The sequence below is a fragment of the Haemaphysalis longicornis genome, unplaced genomic scaffold, assembly GCF_048455015.1.
Source record: "Haemaphysalis longicornis isolate Haplotype H1 unplaced genomic scaffold, Haemaphysalis longicornis Haplotype H1 scaffold_8, whole genome shotgun sequence".
Taxonomy (NCBI): Eukaryota; Metazoa; Arthropoda; class Arachnida; order Ixodida; family Ixodidae; genus Haemaphysalis; species Haemaphysalis longicornis.
Window position 1 is genome coordinate 143,646,477 of NW_027526445.1, and position 18,448 is coordinate 143,664,924.

Below are 18,448 nucleotides of genomic sequence, written 5' to 3' on the forward strand. Positions count from 1 at the left end.
TTGTCTTCGAGGAAAACAAGTTTATTGAAGCGAACTTGTGCTCCCCTAACAACTAAAAGAATGCACAGGCGGCGAAGCAAGTGAGCAAAGTAACGTACACAAGCGAGCGTCGGCGACCGGAATGCCGCGGCGTCTGAACTGTAGGCTTTTATCTTTCGGCGCGAGTGTTTCTCGAACCGTCGATTTACATCTATAACATTGTAGATCAAAGAAGATTATTCGAGGCTAGTGACGTTAGGGCGAAACGCTCTCCGCATCAGAATGAGATAACCCGTGCGGCATAAAAATAAAGAATGGAACACGCGCTTCTTTTGGGACACAGATACACACACAGCCGGGCGCGGCCGGGCACTAGAAACAAAACTTAAACAAAAATCCAATACCTAGTTCGCGGCAATATAGCGCGTCGTTTACAAAGTATGAATAACAATGAAAAACACGGAGACTCTCTGCAGGTGGAAACGCCTCTACACGCGCGACCGCGGCAAGCATCTGCCTGCATGGCTGACAGGGAGCACACTGCGCGGTGTATGCACAATACGGCATGCACCGTAGCAGCTAAAACTTGTCACCGCCCGGCAGAGCGACACAATTGCTGAAAATCAGTTTATAAATGCGTGAGAGGAATAGATAGCGCAGCGACTGATTGCGCTGTGATCGTCGTCGGCGCGGCTTCGTAAAGCGGTGACTATAACTGCGGCGATGATAAGCCTTTTCCGAGCGTCGGAGGCATTGAAGGGACGCATGCGGAAACGCTAGCGTGTCGCTAGTCGCCGGTGTAAATCGTCAATTACTCTCGTGAGCGAGCATGTTGTATTTGGCACCCTCTACCTGGCCTTCAAGCGCTCATTTCCCCTATTTTAAAACTGACTTGCCGACGCTACCACGGCCGACGCGAGCAGCACGGTCGCCGGGAGGTGCGACCGGCCCCGCTCACCAGTTGTAGGAGGAGCCTACGCTGCTAAAAAAAGCGTGACGTACCGCACAGCGGAGTCAATGGCTGCGGGAATTTCGAACCAAGTCCTGTTTCTCTAGGCGGTCTTGCGCCTGGTCGGTGACGTCACCGCTTCCACAGTGCTTTGGAGGCGCGATGGGAGGGCCAGAGCCACAGGCCTTATTGCTGGCCATTTTTAATTAACGATAACTCGGAAAATACTCAACGCCTTTAAACTATTTTTGCAACAGGATGTTCCTTGGATAGTACTCCAGCTTTTGAGCACGTAAAATCGCAACCTTTAGAACAATGTTTAGGCCCTCTTTAAGGAGGTAAGCTTGAGTCAGTGAAACCGAGCTGAGCAGGTAGTGGCACAGTACAGGCAGGCCGCATCCTTGCAATTTTTTTATTTATTTGGATAAGTGCCGAGAACGTCAGGTGAAGGTTGGGATAGCGCTGTCGAGAGTGCATACAGAAGAAAACGGTGTACCTCAAGGTGGGGTATTGAGCTGCACTCTTTTCCAGCTATGCTGTTATTCTCTCGTTCGTTGGGATTTTTTGTGGTGTCCGTGTGCAGAAAGGAGGTTGAAGCGAAGAGCATGAACATGACTTAGTTTCCCGAATCCCCCCAAAGAGCAATAAAAACACAAGCTAAGAAAAGAATACACATGACAGAGCCGCTCTACAACGGTTTTACCTATATAAACTACTCTTTCGAGGATCCTTTTCTCTTCTGGCCGGGTGGCTGAATCGAGGGACAGACGGACATACCACAGACCAAAATTTCGGTGTTTGGGTAGCCCAAGAAAGTCTTTAAAAAGCAAACACCTTTGCAAAGCTGCGTCATGATTGGTGTTACCCAAGTAAGTATTTGGTGCTTACTTTGCTGGGTTTGTGATGTGAATGGCACCTAGAACAGATCTCCACTTTCTCAAGAAGCAAGTAATTTGTTTTGTTTGTAAAAAATTAAAAGGTGTACAGATTATATGAACGCATATACATTATTATTATCTTGCAGTTCTGTGAATTTACTAATCGTCACTACTGACATTATCGACGTTGCCGGAACGAAACGAAAACGTAACGATATTTATTATTTCGTTCAGGAGCGAAACCAAAAGAAAATGCCATTGGGCTTTTGGTTTGAGTGGCACTTTCAGGTATTTCACGATTCATTTCACTTTCCATTTAGCGTGGTACGAGTTTTCCGTCGATTCGCTGGCATAAAATCGTCTTTCGTCTCGCGGTACCCTCTCTGCTTCGGCAGTATTTATTTATTTATTTATTTATTTATTTATTTATTTATTTATTTATATGCCTGAATAAAATGACCACGTTAGCCCTACGGCATTGTTTAGGCGGTGTGATACATAAATAACAAGGAAGAAAAAAACGGGCAGGCGATTACGACACTCCCTAATGTGATATTTGGGCGCAGCTGCAGTGCGCTGAGGCAGCATTCACTCGTGGGTTCTCTCGACGGCAGCGATGAGCCTCTGCGTCGGCGGAGCGAAGTGCGTCCCAGGAAGAGACCGCGAGCTGCGTCTTAGGCAGGGAACGCACATCATAGACACGCGCACGTCCCCCTCACGTTTCCGCCAAGCGTCGCGCCGTCGAGGGCCTCGTGCGGACACAGCATACCGACAACCGCCCTCCCCTCACAATTTTGCGACACTCTCCTCCTTTGCTTTCTTTCACTATTCGGTCTTCGCTACACTCTCCTCCTTTGATCTCTTTCACTATTCGGTGTTGTCATCGTTCACTCAGTTACGACGACGACGCGGCACAGCCCAGAAATGGCCGCCAAAGGGCTGCGCCCTAAAAATACATTGTTTGGCGTGAACACCAGCATACACGAATAGCAGCGCACACAGTAGATTACACCCGCTCACCCAATGCAAACAGCTTAAAGTCATGCTGCAGTTGTACGCAAGTGCTCCCAGAGTGCAGCGGAAAATATGTCACTGGGGTCGGAAAGAACTGGGTAGGGCAAGGCATTCCTATCTATAGTAGTTTTTAGAAAACGACGATTGGAATGCGGATGTGCGCCATGAATATTCGCCAATTTTTGTGCTGTCATCCCTTCGACTGAATGCATACGTGGGGGGGGGAGATGATGTTGGTCCATGGCTAGTTCCTTTCATACAATCTGTTTGAAAGGAGTACTGACACGAAATTTTCGTGTGGGTTTTTTTCTTTCGCTGCTATGGCTGCCTACCAGCCCACTAATCATAGAATGGAACATTAGACGGTCGATCGCGGCGTAAACAATCATTTACGGCGTCGTTTATTCGTGTCAGTTTCAGTTTCAACAAAATGAACGCCGAGCGGCCGCCATGACATGATAGTGCCCTTGACGTCCCCATTCTTGTCGTACCGCTGCTGGCCTGGATGCGCGCGCCCAGAACGGCCGGGGTATTCGCCATCCACACGCGCCTGGGAAGCATGACGTCGGTCCCAAACCATGACGTATACACACGGCGTAGCAGCGCGTGCCAACCGCAGCCAGCGTGTCGGCTACGTCACCGGAATCACGATGATGGGGCGAGGAGCAGATGATGTCATGCTGGTCCGCTCTGCGCTAGGCTCGTGCGGACAAAGATTAACATGAATATAACACATACTGAACGGTTACTGTTGATACTTGCTGGGAGATATGTCCTGATAAAAAAGGAGGCATTTTACATAGTTATCTCAGCTTTGAAATTCCGTGTCACTAGCCCTTTAAGGTTAAACACAGGAGTTTTGCAGTGTTCCATGAGACAGACCGCTTTAAGCTTTTAGCAATGACATCACAACTATACGAGTTAATAACAACACAACGTGTTGTTCGGCTAGTTGGTACATACTTAAAAGGAGGCTTAGCGCAAAGAGGAGAGGAGGACGATGTCAGACGAGACAGGCGCTTGTTTCAGACGAGACAGCACCTGTCTTGTCTGCCACCGTCCTCGTCTTCTTTGCGCAAAGCCTTCCTTTAATTATGAGTTAGTAAGAAAGCGCAAAGCCGTATTTTGAATCGCCCCAAAAATTATTCATGAGACTTTTAATGTTCGGGTTCCAGACCAAGGCGGCATACTCAAAATTGAGCGTCCGCGCGGAGCACGCTGGTTTTCTCGAAGCTTGGGGTGTTCACACCTGAAAATTGTATACTTCGCCCCAAAACAAAGAGCGCTCAAGGATTTTGTAGCGTGAGCTATACTGGCCGAGGTTGAGCAGTTTCGCGTGGCTCCTGTAGAGACGCGTGCTGCGCACGCGCGACGAGCAGTCACGTCTCACGGCACACAGCTGGCGCGCCAGAGCCGCAGCCGCCCCGACTGGATTGGATTGAATTGGATTAAATTGGATTTGATTGGACTGGATTGGAAATCGTTTTAGCAGCAGTAAGCATGATAATGAGCCAATCCTAGGCAACCAGTAAATTTAAGAATAACCAGCTGAACCTTAGCTCCCGCTATGTATATTTATTTATTTATTTATTTTCAGATACTGCGGACAGCAATGCTGTCCAAGCAGGGAGGGTTACAGAGAAGATGACAACAAGCGTTCAAAAGAATTTGCATCCCGGCACTCCACAAAATCAGATGGCAATGCATTCCAGCATTCAATTGTACAAGGAAAAAATGATTTTTGAAATATTTTAGTGTGGGCAAAGAATGTTCGTATCGTTTTTGAGTGGTTCAGTCTGGCTGAACCGTGTGGAACAGGGAGTAGATATGTATCACTGTTCAAGCCAATTTTTTTGTGATAAAGCAAATAAAAAAACTTAAGCTTGGCAATCTGCCGTCGCTTCTGGAGTGGTTCTAACTCTAGCTGTTTTAGCATATTAGTAACGGATGATCTGAGTCTGTAATCAGAAACAATGAATCGTGCAGCTAGCCGTTGGATCCGCTCAATTTTTTCAATGTGTTTCGTGTAGTGAGGACACCATACAATTGATCCATACTCGAGGACTGGTCGGATTAATGTGCGGTAAGCCTCTAGTTTAACTTTTTGCGGTGAGCGCCTCAGCTTTCTGCGCAGAAAGCAGAGCTTTTTAAAAGCTCTGTTGCAAATTTCGTCGTAATGTGTGTCCCAGTTAAGGTTATTTGTAATAGTTAGACCCAAATACTTAACAGAAGATACAGTGTTAATATACCGCGTTCCGATTTGATAGCGATGAATCAACGAATTTTTCGTGTTTGATATTGTCATAGAAACTGTTTTAGAGAAGTTAATTAACATTCCATTACGTCCGCACCAGTCCGCGAGTTTACACAGGTTGTTATTCAAACGAACTTGAGAATCGCAATTATCAATAACAGAATAAAGAACACAATCATCAGCAAACAATTTCACATGTACATTTTCATCAAGATGCTTCCCAATGTCATTTATGAATATCAGAAAAAATAATGGTCCTAGTACCGATCCTTGTGGGACCCCTGACAAAACCGGTAATACGTTAGACCTGGAACCATTACATTCAACAAACTGCATGCGTTTTGACAGGTAGGACTGAATCCATAGAACCAACTTTTGCGGGATACCTGCTTCTTTTAACCGCTCAACCAGCTGCACATGGGGTACCCGATCGAAAGCTTTGGATAAATCCAAAAAGATGGCGTCAATTTGCTGTTGCTTATCGATTGCGGAGGCAAAATCGTGAATAACAGATACCAGTTGGGTAACCGTAGAAACATGTTTTCGAAATCCATGCTGATATTCAACAAAAAATTGTTTGGCTTCTAAATAGTTAGATATATGACTAGCGATAACGTGTTCCATTAGTTTGCAGCATGTGCTGATCAGAGAGATTGGTCTGTAATTAGTAGGAGACAGCTTATCCCCGGCCTTGAATACAGGTATAATCTTTGCCAACAGCCAGTCTATCGGTAGGGAGGCTTCATCAAGAGATGCATTAAAGATGATGTAGAGATACTCAGAAATAACCTCCGCGTACCGGTGCAAAAAGGCATTTGGTATGTCATCAGGACCAGATGCTTTTTTAGTTTTAATTTTCAATAAAAGATCAAAAATTCCCTCACGACTGAACCCCAGGTCAGGCATGGTGGCACAATGAGACGACGAGGTACTTATGGAAGCGACAGAAAGGGGATCGGTGAATGAGCCATGGAAGGTAGAATTTAGTTCATTGGCAATATCTTCGGGATTAGTGACAACTAATCCGTTAATGTTTAATTTTTCTATGCCACACTTGGGGCCAGATAGGAATCGCCAGAACTTTTGGGGGGCTTCTTTTAAAAAAAGAGGCAAAGTATGATTATGGAATCTGGAACGAGCACATCGTAGTTTGGCAGTCAGCTCTTGTTTGAGAGTTGAAAAGTCGCTGCCATGGTTGAATTTATTTTTCCGCCTTCGTGCAATTCTGCGCTTCAGATGAATTATTTCACGGGTTATCCAGGGATTATTGCGCTTTGTGGTCCTCTGACGAAGTGGAACAAATCGGTCAATGCACGACAGTACAAGTGTCTTAAAGTTCGACCAAAGTGTTGAAACATTGTCCCCGTGGCCGAAGTAGGAAAGACCAAGGTGCAAGTAATCGAGAATGGATTCATCATCGGAAGCCAAGAAATCACGAAATGTTTTAGAAGTAGCCTTTCTTTTAGTTTTGTTGACATCAAAAGCCACTGTAACTAGTTTGTGGTCGGCTATGCCGTTTTCAGTGGTGACAGAGTGTTTTTCGGAAAAGTTTTTTACAAAGACAAGATCAAGAGTTGAATGAGCAGTTTCGGTGACACGTGTGGGTGCGTGTACTATCTGCTGCATATCATGCGAAAATGCGGTCTCAAGCAGAAGCCTAGCGCTATCAGTGTCATGCGATCCCGAGATGGCCAAATTATTCCAGTCAATTCCCGGCAAGTTAAAATCACCCGTTAGTATCAATTTTTGCTCCGTCTTAAGCACGCGTAGCCGAGCTAAGCCACTGCTAATTTTTTTTTTTTTTTATCTACGGCAGCCCTTGTATCAAACATTGAGTCCAGGTTGAGGATTGCCGGCATGTAGTTTACAGAGACCTGGGTGGAAAGTTGGAGCGTCATTTGCAGCTGTGCCATCAAAATTAAGAGGAGAACGAGTGCTTAAATATCTCCGGAATTTTTTGTGTGCAGTTGAGGTATTTAATGAATATTTTGCAAAAAATGTTCACGCCATTTATCTTCATTGTTATTCAACTTTTTAACAAAATTTCATAATTCTCAATCTTTTTTTAACAATTTTGTAAATCTCAACTTGTTTAGCGCGCAAACATGAACCGCTAGAACCGTTGCGAACCGCTATTTTTTCGTTCCGGAGCTGAAACGGAAAGAAAGTTTTAATTAGGGAACGAAACAGACAACGAAACGAAAACAGTTTCGTGCCAATACTCTGATCAAATCTAATTTATTCCCCTGTGTAGACCTCCATGGCCAAACCGAATGCTATTGTTTAATTGCTAATGTCATTTAATAAAATGACATTGTATTTGCCGCGTGACCATAGGTATAATTATTCTGAAGCCAGCCACCTGAAGTGTTCAGTGCATCACTGCTGTGTCTGGTATTGCACCTTTCCATTGGCCCTGACCGCACCCTCCCCCCCTTGCTCTTCCCTTGCCACAGGCGCTGTGGCCTGGCCCTTGAACGAATGCACAGCCACCCGGAGTTGGTGGAAGAGTTGGCCAGGCTGGAGGAGGTGGACCAGGCACGGGCAGCTGCCATGATCCTGGACGGACTGCGGAGCATGGACGGACTGCACGAGTTCATGCGGCTCGCCGGGGTCGTGAGAAAACAAGTCTCTTGCCACACGCGCCAGGACGGCCGCACTCAACTGGACGCCCTGAACGAGGACTGCTGGAGGGCAGTCAGGTGCTACCTGAAGCTGCATGACATCAAGGAGTAAATCACAGAAGTGCTGACAGTAGTGTAGGCGCTGTGGATGGAGTGATATTGAGCTGGACCAATAAAATTCAAAGAGAGTTTACGAGACATCCAGTAATTTCTAATTGTTCTTTGAACATATCTTGCCTCTCTCTCAAGGGAACAAACACTCGGACGCAACTTAAGAAGGCCCCGAGATGGATTTCAAATTGGTTTGTGTCAGAAATCTGCTCTGTAGTTCTTGTAGAGGTTAGTCCAAAAAATAGGCACATTTGCTCATGCTAGCAAACGCCATTACTCTGAAAAGACAGGACTATTTGTTTTCTTGGCAGCTTGCGATGACGTGGCGATGCCCTGCGTGCGGCCATGCTGGCCGGTGGGACGTCATTCGGCATGACTGGCCTAATTATCGCGATATTTTCTGCAGTAAGTTTTATTTATTTATCACGTAATAGCTTGACTGCAATAACCATGTTGCCGCCCATATTGGTACACTACATAGGGTTTAATTACAGAGCTGCAGAGGCAAACGTTTATTTTATACAGCCTTAGTTGTGGCCCTGCGTCAGACTACGCTTAAAATGTACTATTAGTATAATCTACATCAATAACTTGGGTAGCGAAATGTATCGCTCAAGATTTCCGATATCTGATGTCCTCGAGAGAGCCCTTCGCAATGTACGCGATGCTCGCTGGGGGAACAGACTGAGCATACGTTCCGAGCCACATTTGTAATCGATAGCATTTTTGTTTCTCTGCTCCCTCACACTTCACCTGATCTAACTGTCATAATAAGCGCGGCACATGGGGTCTGTGGAGGGTAGCTGAACTGTTGGGAGCGAATGACTGAATCACGCTTGGTGGCGCCGTGCCGGAGACTTCACATGCTTCCGTAAATTGGAGTGCTTCCGCAGACGTTCTGTTCCATTTCGCGATGACCAACAGGAGCTCCAACTATGTCTACAATATCAATTTATGACTTTGCTTTGTGCCTAGGCCATTTTGCTAACGACGCACTTCAAGCGGACAATAGGAGTATACGAAGAAACCGAAAGTGGAACAAGTCAGTAGAGGCGAGTGCGGCGCTGGTGCCATCTGGCTCAGGTGGGCCTAACCATGGCCTAACCGCTCGCTTTTAACGGTCTACGTCCCGAGCTTCGCGGTCGCTGCGCCTCCTGCCGCCACTTCTCCGCGGCAATTACGGGAGGAGCGCTGCGTGGCTGATAGGAGCTCATGCAGTGTTTTGGTTCCCTTTCGCTTCTTTTTACCTTTCCGTGCCCTCGACGACTTGTTATGGTGACGTCTGTAACAAATAGTGCGTTTATGACACTTCAAAAAGCAGCTGCGTATTGACAGGGTGGTCGAACGCCAACAAGAGCTATCCGGGGATGCGGTTCTGCGGGCTCTTATGCCGCTCTTACAAGCGTCGGCGACGGCAGCATATTATATACCCAGTGTCACCTCCGAATACGTAAGCACAAGTGAATTTTATTGTCGTCTCGTTTAGACCTTATACTGGCACAGTGAGAGGTTGGTTTCGTTTTGCAGCGCGGACAAGGAATGCGGCTTTGTTTCGAATATATACGTCGTATAAAAATATGTTCCGGGGATGTGATTACCCAATACCCGACAATAACTTGTGACTCTTGTGAGAATATACGCCACGCGAAAATGTTAAGTGTATTCCAAGGCCGTCGTTTGTTAAATAAGTGCTCACTCATGCCTTATAGCAAGGACCAAGGAAAGTAAACCATGGGAAAATGAGTGGTCTGCCGAGTTCGTAAGAAACAGAACAGCTCGTACGGGAATGAAAAAAAAAAAAACCTTGTGGAGTTTCGAAAACGCTAAAGACGTTTGGCGAAACAAAAGCCAGGTAGTGCTCACCAGATCAACTAGATACGAAATGCACTGATATTTCGCAAGACGTGAAGGGGGAGGGAGGGGGGCGCTTAACTATTGTCCTGTACAATGGCGAAGCGAAATCAAAGAATGAAATCTTTAGTAATCACACACACAAGCTGCGCGTTCACTTTCGTTTTGTTCTTCCACTTCAACGAACAGCTGATCATTCGGCGGACGCATTTTTAAAAGTATTCAGTAAGTATACAGTAAGTTCACAAGCGATAAACGCTTTCGTTGGAAGAATGTTATCCAGTAAGGTACTCTGATTCCAGTTTGTGCTAGATTCCGCAGGCTCCCTGTGTCATATGGCGATGTTTTGAGGAAGCGTTTAGTCTCGGACGTGGATTACTCTATAAGCCCGTCTCCGTCTTCGCGCTGCTCGCGGAAGATATATATGATCGATTGTGAGCGCTGACCTCGCGACAAGACGACCTAGCATTAAATTTTTTGTCGTGTGCTGATTCCCGCGTAGAATTTTGCGTTATTCCTTCTACTCATTTCGTAGATTGTTCGTGAAATTTATGCCATCAATATCTGAGGTATGAAGCATAACTGCCGTGGTAAGGTATGAGTGCTCCGCTAGGTTATGTAAGCACACAAAACCAATTTTAATCGCAGTGTATAGCCGTAGCATGACCATCTGAAGGAACACTGCTTACGGAGACACTGTTCGTAAATTTCAGGGCAGCGGAAAATACAACCAGCTACACGAATATGCGGGTTTCGCGACGCCGGCCTGTGACGCGCGTCTGGCGCTTATACGGAGTGAATACACCGCACTAAGATCGTGTCAGAAACATTTACACTCTCGGGAATACACCACATTTGCGAACAAAGTGACTGCTCCGCATAAATATGTATTTCCAACGCATACAAACGATAAATCTCAGTCGACAACGTGTCGCAAAAGCAGTGGCGACAGTGGTGAGCACGCCGGAGCCCCCCGCGACTATACTTTCAAAACGCGCCGGTACTGGGGGGATGCCAGTGGCACCCCTAAAGGCAGCTCTCGAGGCGTATAACCAGTGGCCCTGAGTCCTGACACATGCAGGGGGTATGGTTAAGTAAGCTTTTAAACCGAAGGTTTATGTGGCTAGGTGAAAGCAAAATCCGGCAGTCCTGCGTACACAGAAAACACCTCCGGCGCAACTGATACGCATGCGTGTAAAAAAAAGAACTGATTGGAAATGAGTTAGAAGGAAGGGGAGAGAGAGTGGCCGGTTTTATCCCTCCGGCAGTGAACTTTTGCGCCTTCTATAATGTTTGTATGCATGTTAAAATCTTAACAATTGCCCATTTAGGCGTTACATAAATCGTGCTCTTCGGTCGCGGTGCTGTTTTGACGCTGTGCTGTTTTGTCGGTGTGCTCTTCTGTCGCGTGCGCTTTTCACGCCGTACTCTACTGTCGCGTGCTGTTTTGTCGGTGTGCTCTTCTGTCGCGTGCGCTTTTCACGCCGTGCTCTTCTGTCGCGTGCCGTTTCGTCGCGTGCCCTTTTGACGCCGCTCCGCGAAAAAGAGATCAAGCGACAATGGCGGAAAGGGGTAGCCGGTGGTACGGGCGGAGCAGCGTCAAAGTAGGGTATGGGCCACGAAATGGGACATGGTATAGGTCGCCTGGCATACGTACAGTCGGCAAAACGCTTGTCTATAACGCGCGAGCGACATGCTCTGGACGCCGCTGGAAACATCTAGTGATAACGCCTGGTTTGAGACCAGTATAATGTGAGCATGCGCGACCCCACCAGCGCGATGGCTGTTTCCCTTGTCGCCGTGCCCGTCATGGCTCCCGTACCATCTTCAGCCGTGAGAAGCGCTGCATGCGCTGCTGGGCCGGGAACAAAAGTGGAGATTAGCGACTGGTAGTACACTATTGGCTGCGTTTATTTACGTGCAACGCCTAATTTTCGCAGCGCACTACGCAATTTAGACAGGTGTTTTTTTCTGTATGCGAGAAAACGAACAACAATCGCCAAATACGCACCGCTTCCGGTGTTCCAGAGTGACTAGATGTCTGTCCATAATCACTTGCACAGTGCATTAAGTATTGCGGAGTTAGCCCATCAGCAGTCACGGGCAAAGTCCAGCGCACAAGCCGAATAGCAGTGCACGCGGTTCTCATTCAGCGTAATGGCAGAACGATGACGCAATGAACAGAGGTGCGCCAAAGTTAATGCAGACTAAAATCTCGCACAGCACGGGCTAAGCCCGGTTATCTCCGCTTTTGTTTCCCGGTTCGGCGGCGCAGTCATGCAGCGGTAATTACGGTCAAAGAAGGTGCGGGAGCCAAGGCGACAGCCACCGTGAGGAGGGACATAGCCATGGCGCTGATACAGGCCGCGCATGCTCACATTCTACCGGTCTCCAACCAGGCGGTGTCTCCGGCGCAGTCCGGAGCACGCCGCTCGAGCGTTATAGACAAGCGTTTTGCCGACCGTACTATGGCGGTCACACTTGGCGGGAACACGGGAGCGCCTGGCGCAAGCCAACGTGGAGCGAGCCAGACAGGAACAGCATGAGAGGTGAGCGGGAATGCAAAGGGAGGCATTTACTTGGCAAATGTCGACGAAAGGCTACTGTCTTTAGTCGACATTTGTAACGAAAGGAACTGATAAGCGGACATTTTTTGTGCCTGGTCCCTGTTTTCAGGTCGGTGACAATGAGCGTGCATCAAAATAACCCTCCCGTTACGTATTTTGGCATCGGCGCACTTTCGGCATGATGTGACCTTTTCCAAGAACCTCCAATGGTGCGTTACGCCATTGACATTTTCGCTGTACTCTACAAGTGAAAAAAAAAAATGTGTATTTTCGTTTCTTGACGACGTACCTGTTGGGCGTGAAGCCTACGAACATTAAGTTGGTATATGTAATCGTCAAGTACCAATAAACGCTTATAAATTTCATGACGAGTGCTTGTGTAATTGTGGTTGTCTGCTCGACAGCTATCGAGCTCGCAGGTGATCGTTTATTTCACTGCGGGATGGCGACGGCGTCGATACACCGGCTCACGGAGGGAGGTGCTACATAGACATCTTTTCTTAAAAAGCGACAGCTGAATGAAAGCCGCCGGTAGCAAAGAAACACAGGGCGCATATCACTTGGTCCTCGACACTGAGCTCGCGCTGCAGCTGGCCAATTAAGTTCGCCCCAGAGATTGAAGCAAAGACACACCGCACAGTCCTCACCGAGAGACGGAAATGCTTCCGTAGGCATTTCGAATGCGTCTACATTACTTATCGACCGCCTGTTGCGCCATCGAGCCAACAACCAGGCGATACCCGGTAAATTTATAAGTGACCTCCGTCTTTTTCAAATTGAAATCGTCTGCTCCGCGAAGCCCCGAACTACCTCCGCCGCGTTTGCGTGACGTCAAATTCGGTTTTTCTCTTTTAGCCAATTAGTACTCGCTCAAGACACTTTTGAAACGGGCGAACCGACACAAAAGGGACAAAACACGAGAATATCGCCTCAGATAGCTAAAGGGCGTCAGTAGAGTTGGCATTGCTTCAAAAACACTCACATTTTATAAGGAAAGAAACTGAGATTCTTATAGGCCAATAAAGTACTTGTTTAGCTTTCTATATACATGATTGTGTTTATAAAACTTAATATGCTAAGAATAAATCACTCATAGCGATGCTAACATACTACCAATACAAACTCCAGGATAACGTGTTTTTGATGCTAAAAATTTCAAAACATTGTTGTGCTTAACACGTTTTTAACTATAGAAATATATTGTACAAATTCAATTGAACACCAATGACTAAAGTATTTTAAGTGACGTCACATCGCGCTTTTTTTTAGGTTTGCTGCAGTCCGGCAGTAGCTCTTCCTAACCACCGTTAAGGCTGCGATACTTTGCACATGTGTTCTAATGCACTATCTAAAAAAAAAAAAACTGATCAGCTTCAGCACTCCACACTGCAACCAAGGAGGTTGCACACAGTGTTGCACACGTTCCTCTAAAACAGGAACGAAAGCTTGTTCCTCGTTCCTTCCTAATTTTGAAACGAGTTCCCGTTACAAGTTCTTTTATTGCAAAAGGAAGGCATTCCAGTTCCACTTCGAACGTGTCGTTACATTAACGTTACATTTCATTTTTTTAAATTAAAATATGGTGCCCGATACTCCAGAGACGAAATAAAGTGTGAAGTTTAAAACTCACACCCAACTACGTATTTTATACGAATAGGAACACCGACGGCAGCAGATTGTCTGGAGATGAAAGGAATCCAAAGAAACTCTCCTGGACAAATTTTTTTCAGGGAGCACCGGGCAAACTCCAGACATGTTTAACTGCGATTTTGGTGCTCGTCGGTTATGGGTGCAACACATATTGCACTTTCCACTTTGATCTTACAAATGCGCCGTGAGGTGACTGCGCTTCAGATGTGCAAATAGAAAGTTACTCACATGCAGGAACATAACCGAAATTCTTGCATAGGAAACTGTGTCAAAAGGAACAATACATATAAGCGTTTAATGAATGGTTGTTGCAATATTGCGGGTTATTTAAAATGCCTTAAAGGCCCTGTGCAAGGAATTGAGTGAGGGGGTTACAAAAGTCAAGCTTTGCGGATCATACAGCACAAATTTGCGAGTAAAAAAACACAGCAGAACAAGTAATGGCTACAAGGTTCACAACAGAAATTTAAGTCACGAACAATAAAAAAATTAAAACCAGCAGCGTAGTCACACATGAAATATACGCGCAAGAATTACAAAGTATACCGAACACAATCAGGGTAGTAGATAAAATAAACGACCAGTAATAGCCAAATATGTGGACGCGATGCACAAATCAGTTGCTGTGGTTAGAAATACGCACAAGGGAAAAGCACAGGAAATAACGCGGAGCATAATCACGTGCGTAAAAAACATTTACACCATAAAAAATCAAAGCACAGGTTGAAACCGACCAACTAAAGCAACTTTGAACGCTGGCCGTCCACGTTCGGGCGGCCTCTGTCAGGTATTGTCCATACGGCACACGACGAAATTATGCGCAACAATGACTTAATTTCTGCCCTTTGTCAACACGGTGCGTGCAATACAAAAGGTCCTGACACCCCCGTCGACCCACACACCGCGCCGTGACTAACTGCATTCGTACTCTGTAACTTCGAGCAGTACAACATCCCGAGACGCTGCGGTGCGCCCGGCCCTACTGATAGCCGGTGACACTTCGAATGACCTCACAGCGAGCGCAACTCCCCTGTCGGCACCCCACGCCAGTCAGTTTCGGGCCCTTTACACCCATCTATCCCCCCCCCCCCCCCTAAAACCTCATAGCATAGTATTCGCCGCGAGCTCGACATGTAGTGTGGATGCTCCGCTGAGCGGCCCGTAAGAATGCACACTGTGGGCGCGCTTCGTGCCTTTTTCCCGCTGTATGTGCGCACGAAAGATGCAAACAAGAGGGGTATGCTGTAGTTCGGTTCCTCAACGTTCAATGTATAGCATGGAAGCGGCAGTCATTTTTCATTACTACGCCAAAAAAAGCGACGACTCATCGGGAATCTCAGAATGGCCGTAATTGTGACAATGAACTTATACGCTGTGGCTCGTAGCAAGCTCGATCTTTCCAGACTATGGCTTTGAGCCTTCAATAAAAGCATAAATAGAAACAAATCATAAAGCCTCGATCTCTGAAATTCAGTTTACAACGGTAATCTCAATCGCTTTCACTGGTAGCAGGACGCATTCTTGCATTTGTGGGATGCCCTGAAATGGTAACACTACTCAACTGCCCCGCAATTCTTTCTAAGAGCTTACGATATTTTTTGTGTGTTCAAAAGGCAACATAAAATTACTGAATTTTGATCAGCGCAGAAATATAAATGTAACCGCTCTAACGGGTCTTTTAAGTGACATTTTAACGACTCTGAAGGAAGGTTTGATGAATAACGGTTTCGGATCAATTATTTACGGCTTTCGTCGCAAGTGAACTTGCGAATTGAATTGACAACGCACGCAGTACAATCAACATCTCATGTTTAGCTAGGTTTTCGCAAAGTGACAAGCAGGTTTACAGTGTGCAAACCAAGCTTCTGGGACCTCACAGTGAGCACAAATTTTCTGTTACGGCGGCTCTGTTGACCATTTGCGTTCCTTTTAAAATCTAACAGGTGCCTGCAACAGCGAGATGTGTTTGCATTCCTGCGTATAAGGAAGCTTACGAACCCTAAAGATGCCAATAAATGAACTTGTGCTGTTGCAGATGTAGTAAAACATTTCCTTTTTATGTCTCGTTGCGAATCAGCGCAACGGGTTCCCGGTAACTACTTTGTTTTGTAAACTGAATATGGCCTTTGTCTTGGCGTTATAATTCTTGAGGATTGGTTAAAAAATGAAATTCTGTGCATTTAGTTTTTCTTCGGGAAGAGGGGGGGGGGGGGGGGGGTCCTGCCAACGTTGCAAGAGCAGCGAGAAGAGAACGCATGTAACGCGAAAAGCCAAACTATGGTTATCAGTATTACTTACAATCGAAACTACACTAGGCGTCGTGTTCTGTAGCGGTGAAAAAGCAGTACGTATTTTTAAAACTGATAACCCCCCTTCGGTCCGGGATTGTCCAGGAATTGTGGCTCGCCTTTTTCAAAATTGTATTGAAAGCAAGCATTGTGGGAAAAATTAAAAAAAAAAACAGCGAGTCATGGCACACACCCCTCCCACATGTGGGCAACAACGTGCAATATATTACGCGTTTTCTCCTCTTTCTTTAAACTTAGGTACACCTTAATGACCATATTAGGCATTTGGTTATGCTGAGTGAGACACGTGTCTGGTAAATGTGATTCATCTCGGATTTGAAAATGATATATATGAACATGAAACACGAAATGCCATATGACAGACGCAAACTCACAACTCCTTCATTTTACCGAAGAATCCCCCTAAATACTCTTGCGCATCCACAGAAACGTATTTTAAATAATACGTAAAATTAGCAACTCGATCCAGTTGAATAAATGTTTGTTCCTTCTCCTCAGTAGAAACAACGACTGTCCAAAAATGGTATTTATTTTAGAAAAGGTACGGGAAGGACACGATCACACAGGCGCTTGCGGGTGTAAAATACGTGTCGGGTAATGTATGGGCGATAGCGCACGGGTCGTGCGCCGTGTAAACGTGTTTGTTTGTTTCTTCTTTCTATAAGGACACAGCACAATTTTACAAGGGTGTGGAATTTGCCCGCGTATGCACAGGTCTTGTCGCTTTCCTACCCGTTTCGCGTACTAAACTTTTGTCCTTTAAATAATCACCACGCCATCTTCAAAAAGCACCCTTCGACGTTCCCGAAACGGCAGACGAGTCCACTCAACAATAAGAAAAGTGCAATGTGTGGAAGCAATGTTTATAACAATTTTCACACTCAAGCGGTGACCAGGGCGAAGATGTTTCGTGGAATTAAACCAGCGCATTAACCCGGAACGGCCACTGATTATTGCGTTTCTAGAGGAAATGCGCAAGCAGAGGTAACTATGTCATTGCTTACTGCCAAACGAGCACACATATTGGTTGTTTTGTCGTGTGCAGCACGCGTCTTGCGCCGCACGCAACGTGAAAAAGCAGACGACGCGAGAGCGCCATCCACACTAGGAGCGGTTCGTCCCGCCACCGCCAGGGGCCGACTGTGTTCGCGCTCGGGGCGAATAGCAACGCACCCTCGGCTCGCGCGCACTAATGCGGTAACTCCTGACAATATACAGATACGGTGGTTTCACAAGGAACCTGCAGCGCTGCTCGGACTTAGGCAACCTTTCCCCCGGCAGGGAACAATTCTATCGGCCAGAGGCACATCCTGGCCTTTCCAGAGAAATGATGGAAGGGGGAAAGCATTCTCGCGGCGGCGCTATTCACCCGTCGAACGTTGCGTAAGCACCGCCGGCATGAAAGCAAGCACAAGCTGCGGCCCGCTGCGTGGTTGCTCTTCTGCCTTTGACCTTTGACGAAGCACGTTCCGCTGAAGTTGTGGGCGAACTGGCCAGCTTGTAGGAAGAGAAACACAGTAGCGACTTGTGGATTTTTCTACTCGAGCCTTGGCATCAAAAACAGCCAAATCCTGGCGATGTAACGTTTGCAGAAAGAACGCCGTTCCTGCCGTTCCTTCATAAACCTAACGAGTTACCGTTGCAGCTCCACCGACCCTTAATGGAACGGTGGCGTTCTTCTGTTCCTCCAAAAAGGAACTACAGTCTAGTCCACTTATAACAATATCCAATTGCCAAGGAAATCCCATCGTTATAACCGATGATTGTTATATGCGGGTTGCTAAATAAAAAGATAGAGCAGAGCTCAAAACATTTTACTTACAGGCAAGCAAGGTTGTACTGCTACCCATTTCTGGAAAAGAAGCCATACTCGGTCAGCTTTGTTTCCTGCACATGAAGCTGGCCGCACATCTTTTTCAAGAGCATCTATAGGAGCTTCACCTAGCTGAGTGAAGGGTCCTTGGTGGAAACGAAGGCCCTGAGAGACTATAATGCGTTGGGCCTCCTGCGAAGGTGCTGCCCGAGTAGGCTGTGCAACCGCGTCGTCAGAGTTGTCACTGCCACCGCTGCCCGCAGCACGTATCCGCGCAACGATCGCCTCTGCAGTGTGGCACTCAGACGATTCCAAAACATCGGCCCTGACGTCTGATGCGCGGAAAAATGGAGGTAGCCAGTCAAATTCAAAGCATCGGGCATGGGTACGGGACCAAAGCGGCGGCATCGGGAGGGGTGTTTGGAAGGATAACTGTTCCCCTCCTTCTC

General features: G+C 46.7%; 1 protein-coding gene across 2 annotated transcripts in view; it reads left to right on the forward strand.

Annotated features, from left to right (window-relative positions):
- Nucleotides 1–7,896, forward strand: part of LOC144149812 (uncharacterized) — an 85,634-nt gene extending 77,738 nt beyond the window's left edge. For both annotated transcript variants that reach the window (XM_077681464.1, XM_077681465.1), the window contains exon 4: nt 7,531–7,896. In XM_077681464.1, coding sequence (XP_077537590.1) covers nt 7,531–7,810 — 280 coding nt within the window. In that variant the 3' untranslated portion in view covers nt 7,811–7,896. The remainder of the gene's footprint in view (nt 1–7,530) is intronic.
- Nucleotides 7,897–18,448: the final 10,552 nt, after the last annotated feature.